At 44.7% G+C, this 23,153-nt stretch overlaps 1 protein-coding gene across 1 annotated transcript in view; it reads right to left on the bottom strand.

Annotated features, from left to right (window-relative positions):
- The window catches only part of TDRD5 (tudor domain containing 5), a 521,267-nt gene that overhangs the window by 66,324 nt on the left and 431,790 nt on the right, over positions 1–23,153 (bottom strand). The window contains exon 15 of the mRNA XM_077452843.1: positions 6,152–6,323. Within this exon, the coding sequence (XP_077308969.1) occupies positions 6,152–6,323 (172 nt within the window). The remainder of the gene's footprint in view (positions 1–6,151; positions 6,324–23,153) is intronic.

The following is a 23,153-nucleotide window of genomic DNA, read 5'->3' as shown; positions in this document are numbered from 1 at the left end:
TTTTTTTACTGATGCTAGGTCACAGCAACTATGCAACAGCATGTATTTTTTTATCTTTTATTTTTGAGGAATATGAATCCATTTTTATATTATGGTTTTCTACTATTATGTTAGTTATGTTTGTTCTAGACAACTGAGTTGAGCTATATTTGGCGTGAATTTCGGCACTATGATGTATATTGTGTCAGAGAGTTGCCCGCAGCGGACGTGTCACTGAGTGCGCTGCTGGGCGCACGCTTGTGCACGCGGGTGTGCGTTGGCGCCAAGCGGCCTACTTAAGTGTCCCCCGCGGTGTGCTTGGTGCTGTCCAATCTGCAGCTTCCTGTGCCTTGGTCCCTGTGACTTTTGCTTGTATTCCTGACCTCCTGTTCACCTGGCTCGTCTCTTGGATTTTCCTGTCTGCTGCCTGCCCTTGACCTCGGCCTGTCTCTGACCTCGCATCTGCCTGCTCCATTGTACCGCACTGCCCGCCTGTTGCCTACCCAGCTTGTGACCCAGACTTGAACTTGCTCATCCCTATATTGCACCGTCTGCCTGCTGTCATCTGTGCCTGTGGCTGGACCTGCCCACTATCTCCTGCTTGCATCTGCACCTGCATCCAGCTGTAAGAGACTGTCTACCTGTTGTACCCAGCCTTTGGATCACTTCTCCAGCTTCCAAGACTCTCATACCCGTCTGCGCTCCCGTGCCTTCTGTCCATCCTACCAGGGGCCGCGAACCAGACCCGTAAGGGAGACCTTCCCCTGCTATCTCGGGCTCACCTGTCAGGTACGCGAGTCTGACATATTGTCTATTAATATTATCATTTTATTATTTGTATGTGATTTACAGTGCCTTGCGAAAGTATTCGGCCCCCTTGAACTTTTCAACCTTTTGCCACATTTCAGGCTTCAAACAAAGATATAACATTTTTTTTTTTGTGAAGAATCACCAACAAGTGGGACACAATTGTGAAGTGGAACGAAATCTATTGGATTTTTGAAACTTTTTTAACTAATAAAAAAATGAAAAGTGGGGCGTGCAAAATAATTCGGCCCACTTGTGTTAATACTTTGTAGAGCCACCTTTTGCTGCGATTACAGCTGCAAGTCACTTGAGGTATGTCTATCAGTTTTGCACATCGAGAGACTGAAATTCTTGCCCATTCTTTCTTGCAAAACAGCTTGAGCTCAGTGAGGTTGGATGGAGAGCGTTTGTGAACAGCAGTTTTCAGCTCTTTCCACAGATTCTCGATTGGATTCAGGTCTGGACTTTGACTTGGCCATTCTAACACCTGGATACGTTTATTTGTGAACCATTCCTTTGTAGATTTTGCTGTATGTTTGGGATCATGTTGGAAGATAAATCTCCGTCCCAGTTTCAGGTCTTTTGCAGACTCCAACAGGTTTTCATCCAGTATTTGGCTGCATCCATCTTCCCCTCAATTTTAACCATCTTCCCTGTCCCTGCTGAAGAAAAGCAGGCCCAAACCATGATGCTGCCACCACCATGTTTGACGGTGGGGATGGTGTGTTGAGGGTGATGAGCTGTGTTGCTTTTACGCCAAACATATCGTTTTGCATTGTGGTCAAAAAGTTCGATTTTGGTTTCATCTGACCAGAGCACCTTCTTCCACATGTTTGGTGTGTCTCCCAGGTGGCTTGTGGCAAACTTTAGACAAGACTTTTTATGGATAGCTTTGAGAAATGGCTTTCTTCTTGCCACACTTCCATAAAGGCCAGATTTGTGCAGTGTACGACTGATTGTTGTCCTATGGACAGACTCTCCCACCTCAGATGTTGTTCTCTGCAGTTCATCTAGAGTGATCATGGGCCTCTTGGCTGCATCTCTGATCAGTCTTCTCCTTGTCTGAGCTGAAAGTTTAGAGGGACGGCCAGGTCTTGGTGGATTTGCAGTGGTCTGATACGCCTTCCATTTCAAAATGATCGCTTGCACAGTGCTCCTTGGGATGTTTAAAGCTTGGGAAATCTTTTTGTATCCAAATCCGGCTTTAAACTTCTCCACAACAGTATTACGGACCTGCCTGGTGTGTTCCTTGGTCTTCATGATGCTCTCTGCGCTTTCAACAGAACCCTGAGACTATCACAGAGCAGGTGCATTTATACAGAGACTTAATTACACACAGGTGGATTCTATTTATCACCGTCATTTAGGACAACATTGGATAATTCAGAGATCCTCGCTGAACTTCTGGAGTGAGTTTGCTGCACTGAAAGTAAAGGGGCTGAATAATTTTGCACGCACCACTTTTCAGTTTTTTATTTGCTAAAAAAGTTTAAAATATCCAATAGATTTCATTCCACTTCACAATTGTGTCCCACTTGTTGGTGATTCTTCACAAAAAATTAAAATTTTATATCTTTATGTTTGAAGCCTGAAATGTGGCAAAAGGTTGAAAAGTTCAAGGGGGCCAAATACTTTCGCAAGGCACTGTACCAATCATGTTTATTATAATATTTTGTAAGTTTTTTACTGTACTGAAATTCATTGCCTAATCATGCTCTAGTGTACCCAATAAATGACTTTTCATTATACCGTATCAATTGATTCAGTACATTCCGGTGGTGTGTTGCAACTAAAAGTCCCAAATTCCCTTCTGTCTATTGCCTTCCCAACTAACATCGCCCTTTCCTTTCCCTCTCTCCCCTTTTGTACCATTAGGGACTGCGACAATGTTACTTACCAGTGGTCTTCGCCCCCATTATAGTCCCATTTTTATACCTGTTTTTAGCTGATACTATTTCCCCATCCCCCCTTCCTTTTTCCCTCCCTTTTCTCCTTCCAATTCCCTCTTTGATACAACTGATAGGGATGGAGACAACGGTCTATTGTTACCGTTGCCTTATCTAAAGTCCCAGTGTGATACTTTGTTTTTAAACACATTGAAGGCAGGTTTGAAAATGATTTCAAACCCTTATTTCAGTGTGAGTTCGGGGGCAATTTGAAAGACATCTGTGCAGGTTCATGCACAGATGTCTATTGAAATTGCCTCCAACAGTAGTGCAGAAACTAGTTTTGGAAATTGGTGCGGCGCCGCAAAGTCGGCGTTGCATCGATTGGGACAGTGCCAGTGCCTGCAAAAGGTTGCGATTTGGCATGCGATTTTACATGTCAAATCACTATGATGTGAAAGGGGCTAAAATGTGGAAGCTGAGTGCTTTCTATGCAAAGCTGCACCAGATTTTGCACTCTCCAATTTTAGTAAATAACGCCTTAGTGTCTCTGGGCTCTGGCAACTGGGGACTGATGTGTTTAAGAGGCACTAAATCTCAAAAAATATAATTCAAGCGAACAAATTGTTATCTCAATAAATGTGAATATCTTTTAAATAAATTTTGTGTATATACCTTAGCGTTGACCTTCCGATGAAGTCAGTTTATGACGAAATGCGTAGTAGTAGCTGGGATGTGGTGACATAAACTCCGTGTTGGATATACTGATCGAGACCATTGCTGATTTTTCTTTTTAGGCGCTTCAGTTTTACTAACTAAATGTGAGTATTTTATCAGGTTTTAAAAAACACACACTTTGCAGAATCACATTATGTATTTCTTCTTCTGCATATATATGGTTTGCTGGTGCAGAGAGCTGGATACCTACCATCAGCGGTGTGTTGAGAAAGTTGCTCTGAATGTTTAAGAACTTATGCTTGTCATGACCACTCTGTAATCAGCAGTCGTGATGTTATAAGCGTTTTTTAAATCTCCGAGCACCAAAATTGCTTTGCATTGGGACATAATTCCTATTGGAATACTTATTTGTTTTATTAGGAGTGCCACTGGGATTTTTTATTGTTTTGTTCACATTTGCTTCAGCAAATCATGTGGCACAGTGATTTTTTTTCTATATTTTAGTCTGCATTCTAAATATCATATATGCTGAAGACCATTCAAATTAAGTTAGTAACACATGGGTTATGGTAGATGCACAAGCTTTATTTTTCAAATATTCCAGTTTATTTAGATAATTTGGTCACTTGGATTGTTTTTTGTTATTTAGTGCTGCCTCTTAAACACAACTTTATTTAAATTACTTAGAAAGAAGGGCACGCTGCTTTTTTTTTTTTTTTTTTCAGCTGCAAGCGCAGTTTATTTCTATATAAACTTGGGACTGCTGCTTATCAAGCCAAGTGTTCATCTGCTCAGGGATTAGAAAGAAAACATTTCGTGATCCATGATCCTAGGTTTTTAGGAATACACCATGACAGAGGATCTGCAGTTTTCATACCTTGTGTTTCATTGTATGGAACACTAATGCTGGATATGTGCAGAACTGTCTGGATACAGGAGACTGATAAAATCTCAAAGGGCAGTAGGCCTTTTCCCCTGAGCTGCATCATGGTCACTGTAGTAAGGTAATTTCATAGTAAATGTCTTAGGGGTGCCCCAGATTAAGGAGCTCTCAGAAAAATTCTGTGAACTCTTTCTACAACAAATGCTGAAAATGTCTCTGTTCCAAAAAGCTGGATTAGCAGTGTTTCTCTAAGAGTTCAGGATTAGACCTCTGCCTTTTCAGGAAGGGCCACCACCCGAATGTTATAGTTATGGAGACAACTTTCAAAATTGTCAGATTTTTTTTTTAAGTAGGTGCTTAAATTGCTAGCAAGCCTAGGTACAATAGAAGGAGTAGTAGAGTATGATTAAAGTGGATGTCTTGTTTACAGAAATGGGGAAGTCTGGCAGGTAGCAATAGCAAAACTCAGGCACCACACATCTTATCCTATTGAACACCTCTTGACAGTCTCTTTAAATCTAAAGCCTCATGTACACAGGGTTTTAAAAAATGCTTCTTACAGGCGTTTTTCTTTTTTTGTCAACCTGTAAAAGCAGCTATGTTGGCCTATGTTTCCATGAACACATAGGTGTTTACAGTCGTATTAGAGGAGGAGCATTTGCAGGTTGGAAAAAAAAACCCTCATTGCCACATTCAGGAGATTTTGAGCAGAAAAAATGCTTGACATGGCAGTGGTGCACATGCAGTACATTTGACACATCCCTCTCCTACATAGAAGAGTAAACTATCAAAACCTGCCTAAAGGGAGTGTTTATTCGAACTTCAAAATCTTCCAGAGTACAAGCACCTCCTACTACCCGAGACACCAACTGTTAAACAGACCATAGAGGATTTGATTTTCTGTCATTCTACCTGTGATGGAAGGAAATAAAAATCGCTCAATTCCCCCCCATTGTCAGTCAGTGTTGATATAGCTATAGCTGCCGTCAGTAAACACATGTTAAAAAGTTTGACAGGCTGGTTGTAACCAAGTCAATCAATGGGTTGACTTGAGTACAATTAGCCTGCCCATTCATAAGATTGAATCTCAGCCAGTCCCTGGTGAACTGGCCAAATTTTGGCATGGCAAACTTTACTCTTTACGAGAAGATAATCCCTAAATCCTGATACAGCATTTGATGTAGAATTTGCTGAGTAGTTTATAAACAACCTTATGCTGTACACCCTTCAACTGCTGCAGATTAGTATCTGATATGAACAGTATCCCTAAAATAGATAATTTTTTTTATCATTAGTGACAAAGCTTATGTAGTTTGAACTCCAAGCTCAGCATCCTTGCCTAAACATTTGCCCTCTCCCCCACTGAAGCAACCCCTGACTCTTTACTTAAAAAAAAAAACACAAATATATACATTGCTTTTTTCAGGTTGTCTTCGTTCTGTTTGTATGAAATTCCAAGCCCTTTTTCACTCTATTCATTCTCTGATGGTGGACGGATTCTGGATGCTAAGTACTGTCTGTCTTTGTGACGTTCTCATGCACGTCCAGGGTTAGAGGGGAAGGGGAGAGGAAGCAGATACTTGATGGCCTGGGCTCACAGGAAGTGGGCTGAATGATTCTGGGCATCATTAAACCAAAAGAAAAGCAGAACTCAATTGCTGGGTCAATAAGTCTGACTCAAAGCATTTTTTTTTTATTTGGACCAAAAAACAAAACAGCTGGGGACTGATCTTTTTAGTTTTTTGAACAAGCTAAACTTAGGTTATAGGCATCAGTGAATTAAACGACAACAAGCATTCATAAAAGAAAATGTTTCCCAGTTAGAGATGTAACCTAATTCAAGGGCACGGTCCTTTAATCTGCATATATATTTACGTACATTGCGTGCATTTATTTTTTACTCAGCTAAGTTCATTACCATTGGTTGGTGAAGAGATTTCCGAGTTATCATTTAGGCCACATTTGGCTGGCAGAGAAACTGAAGCTTTTTCTACTGAATTTCTAGTCTTAATTAAAGATATATAAAATTCCTCTGGGGGATGGTGGGAGAAGCAATCTGTGTCAGCGCTGTTTGCACATCTATTAACTGTCTGAAAAGAGAAACAGAAAAATAAATGTAAACAATGGGTAATCAACATAACGGAATGATATTGTATCAGGGCTAATGCATAAAAATCGGAAACAGGGTTTTAGTTAGAGCCTTTTCACACTAAGGTGCTTTTCAAGCGATTTGGTGCTAAAAAAAAATCGCCTGAAAAGCCCACAAAAACCTATTTCCATTAAAATCAATGAATGCTTTCACACTGGGACAGTGCGCTGGTGGAAGGTGAAAAAACTCCTGCAAGCGGCATCTTTGGATCATGTTTGGAACGCTAATAAAAAAATAGGTCCTCAACAGCGCCCCTCTCCATTGAAATGAATGGGAAGTGCCTCAAAATGGTTCCTGAAGCAGTTTTTGAGTCAGCATTTTATGGGCAGTTTTCAAGCAAGTGTGAAAGGGCAGCTCTTACCGTAAAATCCCTTTCTGAGTTCATGACTGGACACAGCACTTCTTAATCTCGACAGTAAAGTCTATGGCGCCATCAATAGGAGTGGAACACTAGGAAGAAAAAGAACTCAGCACTGCCTAAGGGCAGTCCTAATTGGTATAAACAACCTCTCTAGTATAGGAAGCTCAATTATGCCTAGTACACATGGGCTGAATGTTGGGAGACATCAGCTGGTTCAATAAAATTCCACCGTCATTCGGCCCGTGTGCATGTCAGGCAATGGCCGAGGGTGCTGACCGGAATGCTCTGGCGGAACACAACAGCTCAGCGGGAGAGATAGCTGTACTAACATCAAACTGTTTGTTTTCAACCAAAAAATAAAACTACCAGGCTTTAGTCACAAACCAGTAGAAAAAACACAAACATCTGAGGGGCAGTAGCTTCGTCCATCAAATAACTAAAAAAAAGGGATTTTACGGTAACAAAAAACTCTTGCATTCATTGACTGACATAGTGCTTCTTAATCTTGACTGTAGAGGCATCCCAAAGTAGTGCTGCAATGATGAATAGGAAAGAAACAAAAGAAAAAAAACAGGCAAACTACAAACAGCAGTCTGCAAAAATCTTGTGGCCAAGAATCGAAAGATGCAAATGCACTAAGCTTTGAAAAACGTGGTAAAGGTATGCACAGATGATCAGGTAGCAGTCTTGCAAAAAGTGAAACAGAGCCCAGATGTTGGAACGCTCAGGGAACACTAAGCGCCCTGGTAGAATGTGACTGTACAAGGAAAAAAAGAGAATCCAACCTTTGAAAGCAGAAGCCTAAACAACCATCTGCCTGATTCAACGAGAAATGGTGGAGAGAACGCAAGCCAGTTTGTGATCCTTCAGCAATTACAAACCAAAAATCTGTCCTCTTGAAGGGAACTGTAGCAGACCAGTAAACAGAAACCTGCCCCGGACCACCTCCAAGTAGAGCAGCGCCATCGCTTTATGTCACCAAGGGCGGGGACACAAGGGAGGTAGGACAAGTCCTCGCTCAGGTAAAAAACAGGTACTACCTTTGGCAGGAAGGAGGGGGGGGGGGGGCAGAGTACACCCATATCTGTGCCTAACCAGATAGGGGAACTTACAGAACAAGGTGGTGAGCTCAGAAACTTAACGTGTCAAGGTGATGGAAACCAAGGAGGAGACCTTATGGGAGAGCGTGTGCAAAGGAATAACTAATACTAATACTCAAAGGACCAAAAGATCCAAGGTCCCCAGGTGCCCTTGGATAAAGGTAGGAAGAAGTGAGTAGCCAAGGAATGATGAAGAAAATAGCGATAGCAGAAACCTGACTCTTAATGGTACACAAGGCAAGTGTTCTTGGTCAACACTCCATTACAGAAAGGTCAAAGTCCAGGCCACAGAGAAGTTTCACAGATGTAGCTGCACAGCCTTACATGATGAAAGCGTGATGATAAATTTTGCGTGTGTCAGTTACTGCCAACAGTGTTATAGGCAGCAATGAGCCTGACAATCCCCCAACTCACAGACCCTGGCTGTCAATAGTCAAACCATCCAGCCAGTGAGAGCAAGCAGGGTGGCAACCAGACGCACCAACTTAGCATACCAGGGATAACAAGGCCAGTACGGGGCTACCAAGAAGCCCAGGGCACCTATGGTATCTAACTTGCACAGCAGGGGAGAGAAAAGCCTGCAAGGACGAAAGGCATAAAAGGAAGTGCTACAGCCACCATAGTGCCACCACAGCGACTGCTGCATCCAACCAAGGATCCCTCACTCTTACTACAACCCCAGTACTCTCCTGTGGAGACATTACACCAAGATACCTACATCCCTTGTGTCCCACCACAGAGCTGTCAAACCCTGATACAGCATCTGACAGAGGTAAACTGCCTGCCAGTTCCCTATTCCTGGAAAGTACACAGCGCAGAGGGCTTGTACGTGAAGCTCTACCCATTGAAGGATTCTGAAGTACACAAACACCGATGCCACATTCATCGTGCCACCTTGAGAATTGACATAGGCCACTGCCGTGGCATTGCCTGACTGAATCCTAACCAGGTGTCCACGAAGAAGCTGTCTACTGCTCTAGACATAGCCTGATTGCCTGCAGATTGAGGACATTGATCAGAAGTCAAGCCTCCTCTGGAGTCCAGTGGCCTAGATCCAACCTGTAGAGTGCACTGTTGAATGCAGCGGGAAAAGAGACTCCCCGGACAGATGTGAGGGGGTCTAGAGCCACCGGGGGAAAGAGTCCCTGGTTCAGCCGATTGAATTGTCCAAGGTATAGGGAAGAATTGCCTTACCTGGAAAGGATTTCTGACTGCAGACCCATCATGTGGAGCTGCACTTATATGGTCGTCTCAAAAGGTAGACACCATGAAACCCAGAACCTGCAAGCGGGAGCATAGGAGAGCCCGCCTGCAGGATCGCAGCAGCCGAATCGCTGACCCAAGCTTCCAGAGCCTGTCCAACCGAAGGAACACTTTGGCCTGCACCAAGTCAAGGATCAGACAAACCTACTTTAGACTCCTGGTAAGGGCCAGGACAGACTTGCGAGATGCAGGACTCATCCAAAGGCCTGCAGACTGCATAGCTTGATTGCCATGTTGTCCAGCAACACCGAATGATCTGCGCTCAGTGAAGAATATTGTTCAGATAGACCATCATGGCAACCACTGTTATGTTAGCAATGTCAGGACCAGAGCCAGACACCATCCCAAGTAAAGCGCCACAAACTAGTAATGCACCTCCCTGACCTCCATGCTTAAGAAAATGTTGGTGCCCAGCACAGGTGGGGCATTGCAGAAAACACCCCTGATTTCTATGGAAGCAAGGAAACACTCCCCCCCCAAAAGAAAAAGTGAAGCCACTACCAAACAGATGGATGGATTTGGCGAATACCTCCCTCCTGCAGCACTATAAACAAGTCAGAGTAAAAACCACAGAAATCTCTCCGGATCCAGAATTAGATCAATCATGCCCTGGAGATGCAGATCCTGCTTTGCTCTACAAAGAGCCTGAAGATGAGATGGAAGAGATGAGGCTTCAAAGGAAGGAACTAGTCAGGTTGGGAGAAAGGAGAAAATTTCATAGTGCAGCCTGATCAGTCAGTCCATCAGGTCCACAAAGCTCGTGGAGATTTATTTCTACCTGGCCTTGGTATAAGAACAGAGCTTACCGAGTCTCCGGGACACCAGATCCATGATCAGAACTGGAAGAAGAGCCGAAAAAGCAAACATAACCAGAGGCGATGTTGGGGGTGCTGGAGGGGAAGGAGAAATCCCACTCCCCATCCTTCATAGAAGTTGAAAAGGGTGGACCTGGTTCCTCATGCGACCTGCTCCCCCTGGGTGAGTCGCTTGCAGGGCACCATCTAAAACGGCTTCCGGCTAAAGCTATATGCTGGCTCAGGCCAAAGATGGTTGGTGGCGCAGACCACTTAAAGATGGCTGCTGGGGCCAAAGGCCAGTCACCTTAAAAAAAGGCAAGAGCCCACAGGCAACATGACAGCATTCCCGGCTGCACGCCATTCGCCTACCCGTCCCGCAGGAAGCAAGCCCTAAGGTGGAGATGGCAGTTATGGGCAAATGCACAAAGGCAAGATAGTCTATGTTATAGCCCCAGCCATAACAGTAATAGGCCAAAACCACCCCAAGGGAGCAGGCCTGATCCTTTAACAACCCACCTCCCACAGGTCCTTACACCTGAAACACTAAGCAGAAATAACGGAGATTCCTATAGCAGGAGGTGGCTTATACCAGCTAGGACTGCCCATAGGCAGTGCCAAGTTGTTTTTCTGCCTAGTGTCCTCCTGTAGGTGGTGCTATAAACCCTACCGTCAAGATTAAGAGCTGTGTCCGTCAAATGCAAGAGAAAAAATGGTTTGGTTTTACTAGCAAATTCCATATCTTGAAATACAGTACAGGACATAAGACAAAAAGTCAGACTGTGGGTTATATGCCATTAACTTCAGGTGACTGGACACAATCAAAGGCTTTGCTGAGAACGCCCCCCAGCATAACCTCATAATTCCGCCCACTCTGTGGAACAGTTTTGTGGCAAGCAAGAAGGAGAAACGGGACAGAGGGGAGCAAGCAAGAAGTATAAATGGGACAGAGGGGAGGGACCTGTGCCCTGTATTGTACCCAAGATTTTGAAGTATGGTAAGTCAACATTACCATCTTAATCGTACAGCACAGGACAGGATGACCCCGAGTAATTAACTGAGGAGTGGTATATGACATAGCAAACAAGACCACATAAGAAGCGTCAGACCGTAAACACTCAGATGACAGTTCAAAGCAACTTGTAACCGAAGCTCACACCAGCAAAAGCCTGAACATCTACTTGGAAAAACTATGACCAGAAGACCAGGTGGTGGCCTTGCAAACCTGAAAAATGTATGTTGAAAGCAGGACAATATCACTGGGTTTAAAAGAAGAGACCGTCTTGGAGAGGAAGGAGGGTTTTGGCCTCAGGACCACCTTGCTCCTATATAAAAGTCAAGAGCCTCTTTGCAAGGTAGAGCTGCCAACTCTGAGACACACCTGGTGGAGATAATGGCCATCAAACAGGTTACTTTATTCATGATATCCTGCCAAATGGGACATCCCGAATGGGTTCAAAAGGAGGTTTTAAGTACCAAAAGCACCAAATGCAGATCCCATGTAGACCTGGAATATTAACATGAGCAACTCCTTGTTGAAAAATCTTGACAAGAGGACAAAATCAAAGGTTTCTGGAATAGAGAAGACAGAAACTTGGCCCTTGAGAGTACTAAAACTTAGATGCTGGTCTAGAAGGAAAAAAAAATGATACTGTAGTGCAAGAGGTGAAAACCTAGAACAATGTAACAGATGAAAATATATGGGAATATGGCAGTATTATCAAAGGAAGTTCTTAAAGTGGTTGTAAACCCCAAAAAATATATTTTTTTGATGTCATAATGTAAAGTATACGATTCCCTATCATTTGAGCCCAGTCTTGCCACAAAGAGTTAATCCAGCTCTGAGCAATCCTCTTTTATTGTTCAGTGAGATAAATCTTGACAGAGAAAACATCAAATCCCCCCCCTTGCTGTGAGTGACAGGTGATTTTCATATCTTGTGCACTAGCCTAAGAGAAATGCATTATTTTTATAATTCCCTCCCACTCCTTTCTTCTGCTGCTCTGCAATGATTGGCTGTTCCACACCTCAGCATTATTTGGCATGCTGAAGTCACGTGGGGACTTTTCTGGAATTTGACTGGATGTTAGTAATCATAGCAGAAGAAATTGCATGGGAGTGTAGAGGTGGGCAGGGAGTCTACTGATATCACGACTCCACCCATTGAGCCCTGGAAAACTGACCCATCCACAAAATCTGCAGTTTTTCGGGTCTCATAGCAGGCAGAGGGGAGACATTTGACAGATAAGTATATATGCAGGAGACATGTATATCCTTCTAGATAACCAATATTGCAGTAGTTTAGAAAGGATGAGAGTGGGTTTACATCCACTTTAAATGGTCCATACAATGTCCATACGGAAGTATAAAATGTAAAGGATGTATGTTAAATACTATAAACCATCCAGGGGCACACTGTTCACCAACTGCAGCACCATAAATCAGGATCTTGGGAGAATCCAGCAAATACAAAAACAGCACAAGCACAGAGTGCAAGAAGGTGTTAGTGGTGTCAAGATTGTCATCTATAATAATAAACAAAATACAATATCCACACAAATATAAAAAGTAGATAGCAGCAAAGGAAAGTTTTTCCTCCAAGGGCCCAGGTAGGAAGCAGTGCGTTGAGGTAATCCAGATGTCAGTTAGTACTGGCACGTTGAAGTCTGCTCTTAAAGCATAATGAGCCAGTACACATCGCATACTAGCTCATTATGAAATACTTACCTTAGAACAAAGCCTTCCAGCAATGCCTGCACACTGCTGAGACGGCTGACATTTTCCCCCAGAGCTTCTTCCGGGTTTCCGGGGCTTTGTCGCTGTGAGTGGCCAGAGTCACAATGACGTCACTCCTATGCATGCGTGAGCAGCCTTTAATGGCACCGTGCTCTTAAGGAACGGTACCCGTGGCCATTCTTTCAGAGCACATTAGCCACGGATGTCACTGGTTGCATATAATGTAAATATCTCCTAAACGGTACACGTTTAGGAGGTTTTTACAATACCTATATATAGGCAAGTCTAAAATGTCTGCAGAGTAAATGTACTTGCTCTTTAAAGATCAACATTACTTCAGTGCTCTGCTTTCTCCCTGGAGCCTTGGAGGAAAAACTTTCCTATGCAGCCATCTACATTTTATATCTGAGTGAATTTAGTTTTTTTATTGATTCAAATGTTGACATTACTAACACAATCCTGCACTCTGCTTGTGCTTCTAATTCAGATGCCATAATAATCAATAGAATATTACACCGGGTTAAGGTGCCCGTTTTAACATCAGCCAAAGTAGGCCCTCCAGGTGTGATGGTAGATTCTACAATAGGGTAGGCTTTTGGACCTTGAGGGAGATGGTAATGACTCTTTCCTTTAGGATCCGAGTTTCTGTTTCAATATTTTTTATTGAAAAGTTTAACAAACAGAAATAAACAAGAGACTACAATCTGCTCCTTGTGCGCCCTCGCAGGGGCTACAAAGCATGAATGTATAACCAAAGGGCCAGCCAGCACATTATACGCATAATAAACAGAAAAAAAAAAAAAAAGGAGGGAATATGCGTAGGGGATGGTATCGAGACTGGTTCCAAGACCAGGCAACTCGTTTCCTCGTCGTGTCCGGAGGGCAGGCCCTTCTTAGGATCCGAGTTTCAACAGCTATACAGTTAAAGCTAGCAACTTAAAATCTGGGTGGAACAAAGGACTCTGACAGGAGGTCTGGCCTGTTTAAAGAGGTTTACCCGCCAGAACTGTACATATGTTTTCCTGGGCCAATATGGAGCGATGAGATGACAAAAATCAGTTTTACCTTAATTGGAGCAATGAGGATCACTGGAATTGTTTTCTTCCTCGCAGAGCAGCCGAGAGAGAAATCTTCACTGAAGGCAATGCATACACAAGTCTGAACAAGGAAAAGGCAATCATCAGGGCATGTACTGGGAAAGCCAGGGGATCCCTGGACCTGGCCAAAAACCTGTCCATCTTTCTGCTGAATCTGACAGTGCATCAGGAAGCTCTCAGGGTGTAGGGATCGCCCCCTACCTGTGTTGCCAACTCAGGAAGTCTGCTTGCCAATTTGTCACTCCCAGTTATGTGGGTAGCGGAACGAGCTGGAATATGGTTAGCCCAGACTAAGAATCAGGCTTGCTTCTTTCAAGGCTGCTCAACTCCTGGTACCCCCTCGATGTTTTATGTAGACCACAGCTGTGGGGTTCCTGACTGGGTGACGTGTACAGGAGGAGTCTAGTGTAGGAGAGTCATTCACGTTGGCTCTCAGATCCACAACACTGATGGAAACATTGACTCCTGTGAGTACCAGGCACTCTGGATGGTCAGGGAACAATAGAATCTACCCAAGATCTGCCAGGCTTGGGCCTTCACCAAGGCGAAGAAACTAATTCCAAGATTCTAGGGCTGAGTTGGATACTCAACATACCAGAGAGACGTTCCCTTATCTGAAAAGCAGTAGTGAGCAATCCAGAGAATGATCTCCTTGTCTAACATCATAAGAAAGTCGAACTGCAAAGGTCTTGAGTGGAATGGAGCAAAAGAACTGAGCCTTGAAGGAGGCCACCATGAGGCTCAGAAATTAGTCGAGGAATGCCTGGTTGACATGAAAGTCTGACATTTGGACTTCTGTGAAGGAATAATTTCCTGCAGAAGGAACATTTTTGCCTGGGACATGTCGACATTTAGCCCCAAGTAATGGGAAGGCTGGAGGAAAGACATCTTGTCTTAGTTTATCTGCCATCTGAAAATTTGTCAAAACTGGCAACTTGTCTTTTGGATTTGGAAGACAGGACTGTGGCTAAGGAATCTTTCAGCAAAAAACTGCCCAAAACGTAGAAAGAAGTTGTGTGCAGAAAAGATGGAAATGCAAATATATGCATCCTGAATGTCCAATGATGCCAGAAATCTCTGATCTGAGAGAAGTATTGACAGCTCTTGTTGACTCCATGCAGAATTTTAGGTCCAGAATGGGACAAATGCCTCCATTTGGTTTCTGGTTTAAGCTGTACACTGCACTGGACTAATTAAAACAGTCACTGGTAGCTATTAGGTGGTTGCATGGGTGAGTAGAGCTGATTGGACCCTCTTTGATGGTTTGGGCTGCTACCTTACTAGTATGATAGAACCATCATTTATGCAAAACAGTGCTTGAACGGGGAGGGAGGAGTGCCCTGTGTCTGAAATGATGCAACTCGGTGCTGCCTCTGCAACATTACAAGCTGGCACTCTGCCATTGCAAGAAATGTAGGTACCACTGCACAGCTCACCTACCTCTGTATGCGTGTACCAACAGACCTGAGGCAATTCTCCCGAAACACGTTGACGCTGTATATTTTTATATTCTCAATAACTGATTGTAAAATCATATCAAGAGTTGAACTATTCTTGAACACCAGGCTGTCCTCTCCCAATGTTAGCACTGCATTTGGTTTTGCAACTGAACTAGTTTGAGTAAAAACTTTTGAACCTCTTCTGCAGAACTAGAACTACCTCGCTTTGTGCCTAAAGTTGACTCGGAGGTCCACAAATCTGACTGGTCTTTGAGGTGCAGCTGGCAGATTGGAAGGTAGGAATTGAGGAGGAGGCATGGAATTATTTTTTTGTTTTGTAGCCCCTTGAAACTACATATTCCACCCAGAAGCCCAGGACATCTGATCCAGAATGGAGCAAATGGCAAAAGATAATCCCCCACTCCAGATTGTGAAGGCACCCCTTCATTGTGAGAAGGGCTTCTGTGTAGACTTGCAGGTTTTTTGGTCCATGGTTTATGATGAAAGCATAGACCTACCTTTGATTTAAAGAAGGATATCTGGGTGAAGCAAAAGGACCCCTTTCAGTTAAGAGAGGTTGTAGTCATAGAACTCCCTGCCCACACCCAGCTAACTTTGAACAAAGGGGTTGTAAACCCTAATTTTTTTTTTTTTTAAACAATAAAAAACATGGCTATGCTTACCTGCTCTGTGCAATAGTTTTGCATGGAGCAGCCCCTCTTTCTGGGGTCCCGGCTTCATACCAAATCTCAGGGTATCCTCCATAGATACTTGATAGACCTCAGTCAGCAGTTCCACTCTCAAAGAGGGCTCTCCCTTCCTCTGAGTAGACAAACATATTCCACAGCCTCCTGGTTTCAGAGTAACGTGCATGCTGATGCACGGTGTAAGGATTAAATCCTCCCTTTTATGTCCTCAATCTTTTTGAGCCAAACACCAATGGTCGGTGGCTGCGGACGTTTTGAGATGTAAAGATTTGAAATGCTGTACAGCATTGTCATTAACCACTTGCTTAGTGGGCACTTAAACCCCCCTCAGTCCCAGACCAATTTTCAGCTTTCAGCGCTGATGCACTTTGAATGACAATTGCGCGGGCATACAACACTGTACCCAAATGAAATGTTTATCATTTTTTTCCCACAAATAGAGCTTTCTTTTGGTGGTATTTAATTACAGCTCGGAGTTTTATTTTTTGCTAAACAAACAAAAAAAAGATGCAAAAAAATTAAAAAAATCATGTTTAATAGTTTGTTATAAAATTTTGCAAACAGGTCATTTTTCTCCTTCATTGAAGTGCGCTGATGAGGCGGCACTGATAGGTTGCACTGGTGGGCACTGATGGGCTGCATTGGTGGGTACTGATAGGCTGCACTGGTGGGCACTGATAGGCATAGTTAAGGCGGCACTAATAGGCACAGATAAGGCGTCATCGATGGGTACAGATAAGGCAGCACTGATGGGCAAAGATGGGCACAGATAAGATGGCACGGATGGGTGGCACGGATGGGCACTGATAGGTACCACTGATAGATGGGACTGATGGGCACTGATAGCTGGCTCTGATAGGTGGCACTGCTGGGCACTGGTAGATGACACTGATGGGCATGGATATGTGGCACTGGGGTGCAGCACATTTGTTAAGGCAGATTGTGGGCACTGCTGGGTGGCACTGACGGGGGGCACTTACTTTTTATTAATGTGGCACTGGCAGGGGGCAGGTGGGCACTGGCAGGGGGCAGGTGGGCACTAGCAGGGCTGGCCGTGATCTGCTTTTTTTTTCTCCTCGCGCTGACAGCGCGAGGAGGAATAATAGCCGGTTACCGGCTCCGTTATATCACATGATCAGCTGTCATTGGCTGACAGCTGATCATGTGATAAGGGGTCAGGGGGCGCGCAGGCCGCTCGTGCACGGGACTACGTCAATAGACGTAGTCCCGGAAAAGGAGATCCGCGCTGTAGCCGTCATTCGGCTATAGCGCGGGTCTCAAGTGGTTAACAAGGTCCAGAACCCTCACCAAAGGTTCAGAGCCATCTGTAGGTTCTGAGCCTTTGCCCAAAGAGAGAGAACATTCTTCTGAGGCAGAAACACCTTATTCTAGGTCATGTCCAGAACTGGTCCTAGCTGCAGAGACTGTATCAGAACTGACTTTTTTGGAAAGTGAGAATCTACCTAAATCTCTGCAAGACCCTAATTGTTATGTGGAGGTTTTCTGACACTAACCCTGCTAATCTCCCCCACAGTAGGAGGTCATCAAGGTAGCCAAGGATGCGCATCCCCTGGGAATGCAACGGGGCCAGTGCCGGATTAAGAACCTTTGTGAAGACTTAAGGAATTGTGGAAGTCTAGAGAAAGGGTAACAAACTCAATGATGATTCTCCACTACAAAGCACTGATAACGCTAGTGCAGAAGGAAAATCAGGATATGTATTCTTTATGTTCACCAATGTCAAAGTCCCCCATCCAGAGAGCCAAGGTGACCAACAGGTTTATTTCATCCAAAATTGTTGTGACCTCTGGTACATCCTCGACTGGAACCGTGAAAGTCTTAGGAAATTCTGTGATAGTCATAGAAAATTCTTGATCAATAGGTTATCGTTATGTAAAGCATGTGGGAGGAACAAATATCTTTTCAGGATGTGTCCAGCCCTCACATTAGACTCCCTTAACCAGGGCATGGACAGGAAATGCAGCAAGTGGTTTCTTCTGCTTCCTACAACCCATGCTGGTCACTGGAGAATCCAGCTTGTGATATTAACACACCTCTGCAACAAGCAGTGCAATGGTATCTTTCAATTGTAAAGACACTCTGGCAGAGGGCTTGTCCTACATAGAAGGTTCATCCCTATCTGAGAAAGATTATTCCTGGAGTGCATCTTTATCCTCCACATTCAACCATCTGGGCAAATCCAAATCGGAAGGCTGAAAGTAATCTGAAGGACTGAGTATGCATCTTCCTGTTCCCTTTTAAGGAAACCCAATTGCATGGAAAAATATTTCTGACTAATGTAAGAGGCATAAGGCAACTCTAGCGATGCTGCCCCTGATCCTGAGGAAAGGGGAACCCCAACTTTTACTGGAGTGGAGAAATGTAGTTCCTGGGTCTCCTGTCAATAACAGGACAATATCCAGGATGACAAGGAGTGACCGCGCCTTGCACAAATTCCCTTTGGTATCCTGACTGTGGATTCCTCCATTGCGTGTACTAGTCCCATATGAGGTATTCATGAATAGTGGCCAAGCATGCATCAGAACACAATGGTGCCTGGGCTGTTGGCACAGCAGCTTCCAAAGCAGAGCATCCCTGTGTATAGCCCCACTAAGGGAATGGACACCCTCATAAAGGGCCTGAATCCCCTATCTGCTTCACCAGATATGCACACTTGTGCCTGGAGTGGAAAACACATCACCCTTTAACAGAACCACTTAGAACAGCTGCCCCCTGCCTCACGGCACCCTAGGCTTGACCTACCACGTAAACTATCATCAACTTTGCCTACTTTGGTCAGGCACATCCCCCTCTCCAATGAGGAGTGGATCTTCAAGGGCAGGGCTCCCTTGCAGGTGGACTATGGCCTTGGACCTATAGGGCATGTGGTGCAGACAAAATAAGCATTTGCAGATGTAAAAAAAAAAAAAACAATCTTATAAAAATTGTATGACAGTATGCACAGACGACCAGGTAACCACATTGCAAATTTGAAACACAGACGTCTGATGTTGGAACACCCAAGAGGGACTAATTGCCTTGGTAGAGTGTGCCATAAACAGGAAGGGAGGAGCTCTACCCTTAATTCTGAAACACTGTCTGCCAAATCCTTAAAAAAAAAAAAAAAAAAATGATGGAAGAGGAGGTTCGTAATCACAATAAGTGAATCTGAACTCTGGAAGAAAGCTGTAGTGGACAAGCATACACAAATTGCCCAGACCATGTCCAAGGAGTGTAGCTAAACCACCCGAGTGTGCGAAAGACATAAACACAGGGAATTTAGGCCAATGTCCTCATTCATATGAAAATTGGATACTACCTTCAGAAGAAAGGATGTGGATGGGCAAACACTATATCCCCATGTAGACTTACAGTACACAGTCACTAGCGCCACACGCAGCGTGAGGTGGTGATGGTAATCAAATGGGTGACCATCGGAGAGATTGTGAGCAAGGAAATTTCATTAATGTTCCCAAAAGGAGGCTTCTGAAGGACTGAAAGAACCAGGTTAAGGTTTCACAGTGGCAACTGAGAACATACCGGGGTCACCACATGATGAATCCCTCAGAAAAATTAACCAAGGAGTGCAAGGTCAAGGGACATTGAAACAGGACCTGGTGAAACTTGTGCTTAAAGCCATGTTAAAGGCCAAGATACGAGCCACCGTGCAAGCATGCGGAGGGACACCTGTAGCTGCCTTGCACCACAAGATATAAGCCTGGCCAGTATGACGATAAATATTTTGGAAGGCACATTTGCAGAGCTCTAGCATGGCAGGAATTACCAAGCTGGAAAGCCACAGGTCTATCAGAATCCATATTTCTATAGCCAAGCCAGCAATGGTAAGGCATAGAGGAAGGTCACTTCTTGGGATAGAAGATCTTCCCATAGAAGCAACCACCAGAGCTACTCTACCGGCAGCACCACACATTGGCGTACCAGGGTCAACAAGGCCGATCCAGGGCCACCAGAAGGACCATAATCACGTTAGCCTCTATCCCGCACATCAGACGAGGGAGAAGCTAAAGAGAAGGAGATGCATAAGTTGGACGATGACTCCATGCCACCAACATAGCGCCTGTCGCATCCATTAAACGATTCCTTTTGTCACAAACCATGGCACTTCTTGTTGAATTGGGATTTTGCGAGGTCCATGTCCATCGTAGACAGAGTTCTCAAAACTTTTCCAGGTGCGGAGACCACTTTCCCTGACCCTTCACCCGACGACTCAGATAATCTGCCTGCCAGTTTGTCATGCCTGGAATGTACACGGCAGAAAGAGCTGGTACATGCAGCTCTGGCAAACCAAAGGCTTCTGGCAGCTTCCAGTGCCGCTGCTACACTCCTTGTGCCACCCTGATAATTGACATACAGTCCCTTGAAAAAGTATTCATATCCCCTGAAATTTTTCACAATGTCATTTTACAACCACAAAGGTAAATGTATTTTATTGGGATACTATGTGATAGACCAATACAGAGTGGAACATAATTGCGAAGTGAAAGGAAAATGATTTCAAAATCTTTTACAAATAAATATGTAAAAAAAGTGTGGCGTTCATCTGTATTCAGCCCCTTGAGTCAATACTTTGTAGCACCACCTTTGGCTGCAATTGCAGCTGCAGGTCTTTTTGGGGATGTCACTTCTATAGTGTGAAATTTTTGCCCATTCTTCTTTGAAAAATAGCTCAAACTAGGGGGCATGATCTCGGCATGGAGAAGTAAAGCCGAACCTGCCTTGGGCTCCTGGACCATGGCTCCTAGACAGCTCAACCGTTCAGAATAACCACTCATTAAAGCTTCTCAGCTCTGCCCAAGCAGCCAGGGTGGTGATTCTACTGAACCACAATCTCTGTGACCCGTATGAAACGGTTCCTGGTAGCGTTAAGCTGGCGGGTTCCACTCCGGACCCAGCTAAGATAGCACCTACACCCACAACAAGGACGGAGCCCAGATCGCCTGCAGGAAGAGAGAGACATGAATGCGGTAATGATATGCTCTCGTTCTCCCCATCCAGCGATCTCTCCCCCTCTCTGTCTCTCACATCGCTCAGCAGTCCAGGAGGGGAGCCCAGCGGGTCCATGTAGTGGGCTCCACGAGGCACCCAGCCCTCCCAGCTCTCCTTATCAGATGCGTCTCTGCCCCATATGCAACAGCCACATGCCTCAATGTGTGCCATTACTCTGGCTTTGCCCATGCATGAACCCTCTCCCTTACACTGTAATGACCAGGCATTACGGGCACTACTGCAGAAGCTACCCACTAAAGATGACCTAGATTCTGTAGCTTCCAGGATGGAGGCAGCATTCCACCGAGAAATCGCTGGGATTAAACAAAAAATAACAGAGGTGTCCACTCTAGGCTCCTCACTGGAAATTAACTCCGCAGCCCTCCACCATGATGTCTCAAACCTACAGGTAATGCATGAAGTAATGGCAGAACAGATCGCACAATTACATTTATTACCGGATGATCTGGAAAACGAACCTTAATATCAGAATGCAGGGTTTGCCAGAGGCCACCCGACAGAATGACCTTAAGATGACTGTGACTGCCATATTTGACTGGATCACCCACCGGAGACACCTATTGCAATCGACACGGCTCATAGAACCATTGGCACCAGAGGTTCCAAAGAGGACAGATCCAGGGATGTCCTTGGTTGCCTGCACAATTTTTCGGTCAAAGAAGATATTCTCCAACAGGCTTGGCACAGAGGGAACAGTGACTTAGACGGAGCCCAGATTACTCTCCTACCAGACGTGTCCCACAGGACCCTCCAGATGTGCCACTGAATGAGGTCCCTGCTTGAGAAATTCAACGAACAGGGGATCACCTACAAGTGGGGTCATCCTTTCCACCTGATTGCTCGCAAGGGAGGCCGAGTGTATACTCTGGCTCGTATCAGGCTACCACAGATATTGCTACCTAATTGGTTAGCGTTTGTCCTCCCTTCCAGCAACAACCACCCTGCAGCAGACACCACTAGCAGACCTCAACGATCCCAGCGCAGGAGAGCACAGGCTCCTCAGGACAACGAGCCATGAGCCTCTCTGATCCGAATCTCTCCTGGATAAAAGACTTCCCAGGACTTTGATGTCTCCCTTCACAACTAAGTGTTGCATCTCAATACACTGTTCAAACTGCCTCATATACCACTGACTTTTGGGCTTAGAGACTCTTGTTGGAGGTGGTCCTTAGTTCTCCAGGGCTGATTGCCGTGGGTCCCCCAGGTTCGTCAGTCTGGGGAAATATCTCTTGATGTTTCTGCTCCTGACCTGAAGGAGCTCATTGGGTGGCCACCTTCTCACTGGGACCCTATCTGCTCTACAGGACTATACTAAAGGGGAATAAACAGTTGATCAACCAGAGTAATGCGCCCATCATTGCTGGCATACATTACTGTCGTGGGGGTAGATGCTGTGGGGAGGTTTGTAGCTTTTGCTCAGCAACAGGCTAGATATAGATTGCTGTTCCTTTGCAATTGATATGATTTTGGATCCCCAAGTGTCTCTCTCAGCCTGTCTGTGGTTCTTGTATAATAGCTTTTACATGCTTGTAATGTTCTAATTTTCTTTAATGATGTTAATGTATAGTGGGGTATTATCACATTACCTGCATTATCACAGTATTTTTTCCCCCTTCTTTCTTTCCCTCATCCCAGACCCCTCCCCCTTTTTTTTCTTCCGGCTGCAGGAAGATATGCTCCCTCTGTCCTGGCTAATTTTTCAGTGACCAGAACCCGTGTGTCAGTGGGGTCATGTTTCTACATGCATGCCCCAGGTAGGGGCCCAAAGGGGAACGGTTTCTTATAGCAATACAGGTCTAAAGCTGAAGTTCTGATTGTGTTATATTGTTATATGTAAAGGTTGCACTTTTGTTACCACTCCTGACACAGTTTGTTATTTCATATTTTCCTTCTTGAATTACCTCTTAACAGAGAAGCTTTACATGACAAAGCAGCTCTCATTTGGACCACCTTTAGCCGGGGGTTGTTGGGGAGGTCCTGTGCTTTGGGGGACCAACCTCTGAAGTGCCCTACCTCTTCCCCCACTAGAGCATAACTGCCCAATTAGGCAGTAATACTCCAATTGGAGATTTAGGGAACTCTCACCCTCTCTACCCTTCTCTTAACTTTTTTATCCTTCCCTTTTCTGATCTCCTTTTGTCTTCTCTCTCTCCTCTTCTTGCCAACTTCCTCTACTTAGCCTCCTCATGCTACCTACCGATCTGGGTTCTGGCAGGGTCCGGCGACCTGACCCCACCAAACATGCC

This window comes from Lithobates pipiens, unplaced genomic scaffold, assembly GCF_037356315.1.
Source record: "Lithobates pipiens isolate NorthernLeopardFrog02 unplaced genomic scaffold, aLitPip1_a1.2 Scaffold_23, whole genome shotgun sequence".
Taxonomy (NCBI): Eukaryota; Metazoa; Chordata; class Amphibia; order Anura; family Ranidae; genus Lithobates; species Lithobates pipiens.
This window is presented reverse-complemented; position numbering and strand designations above follow the sequence as displayed.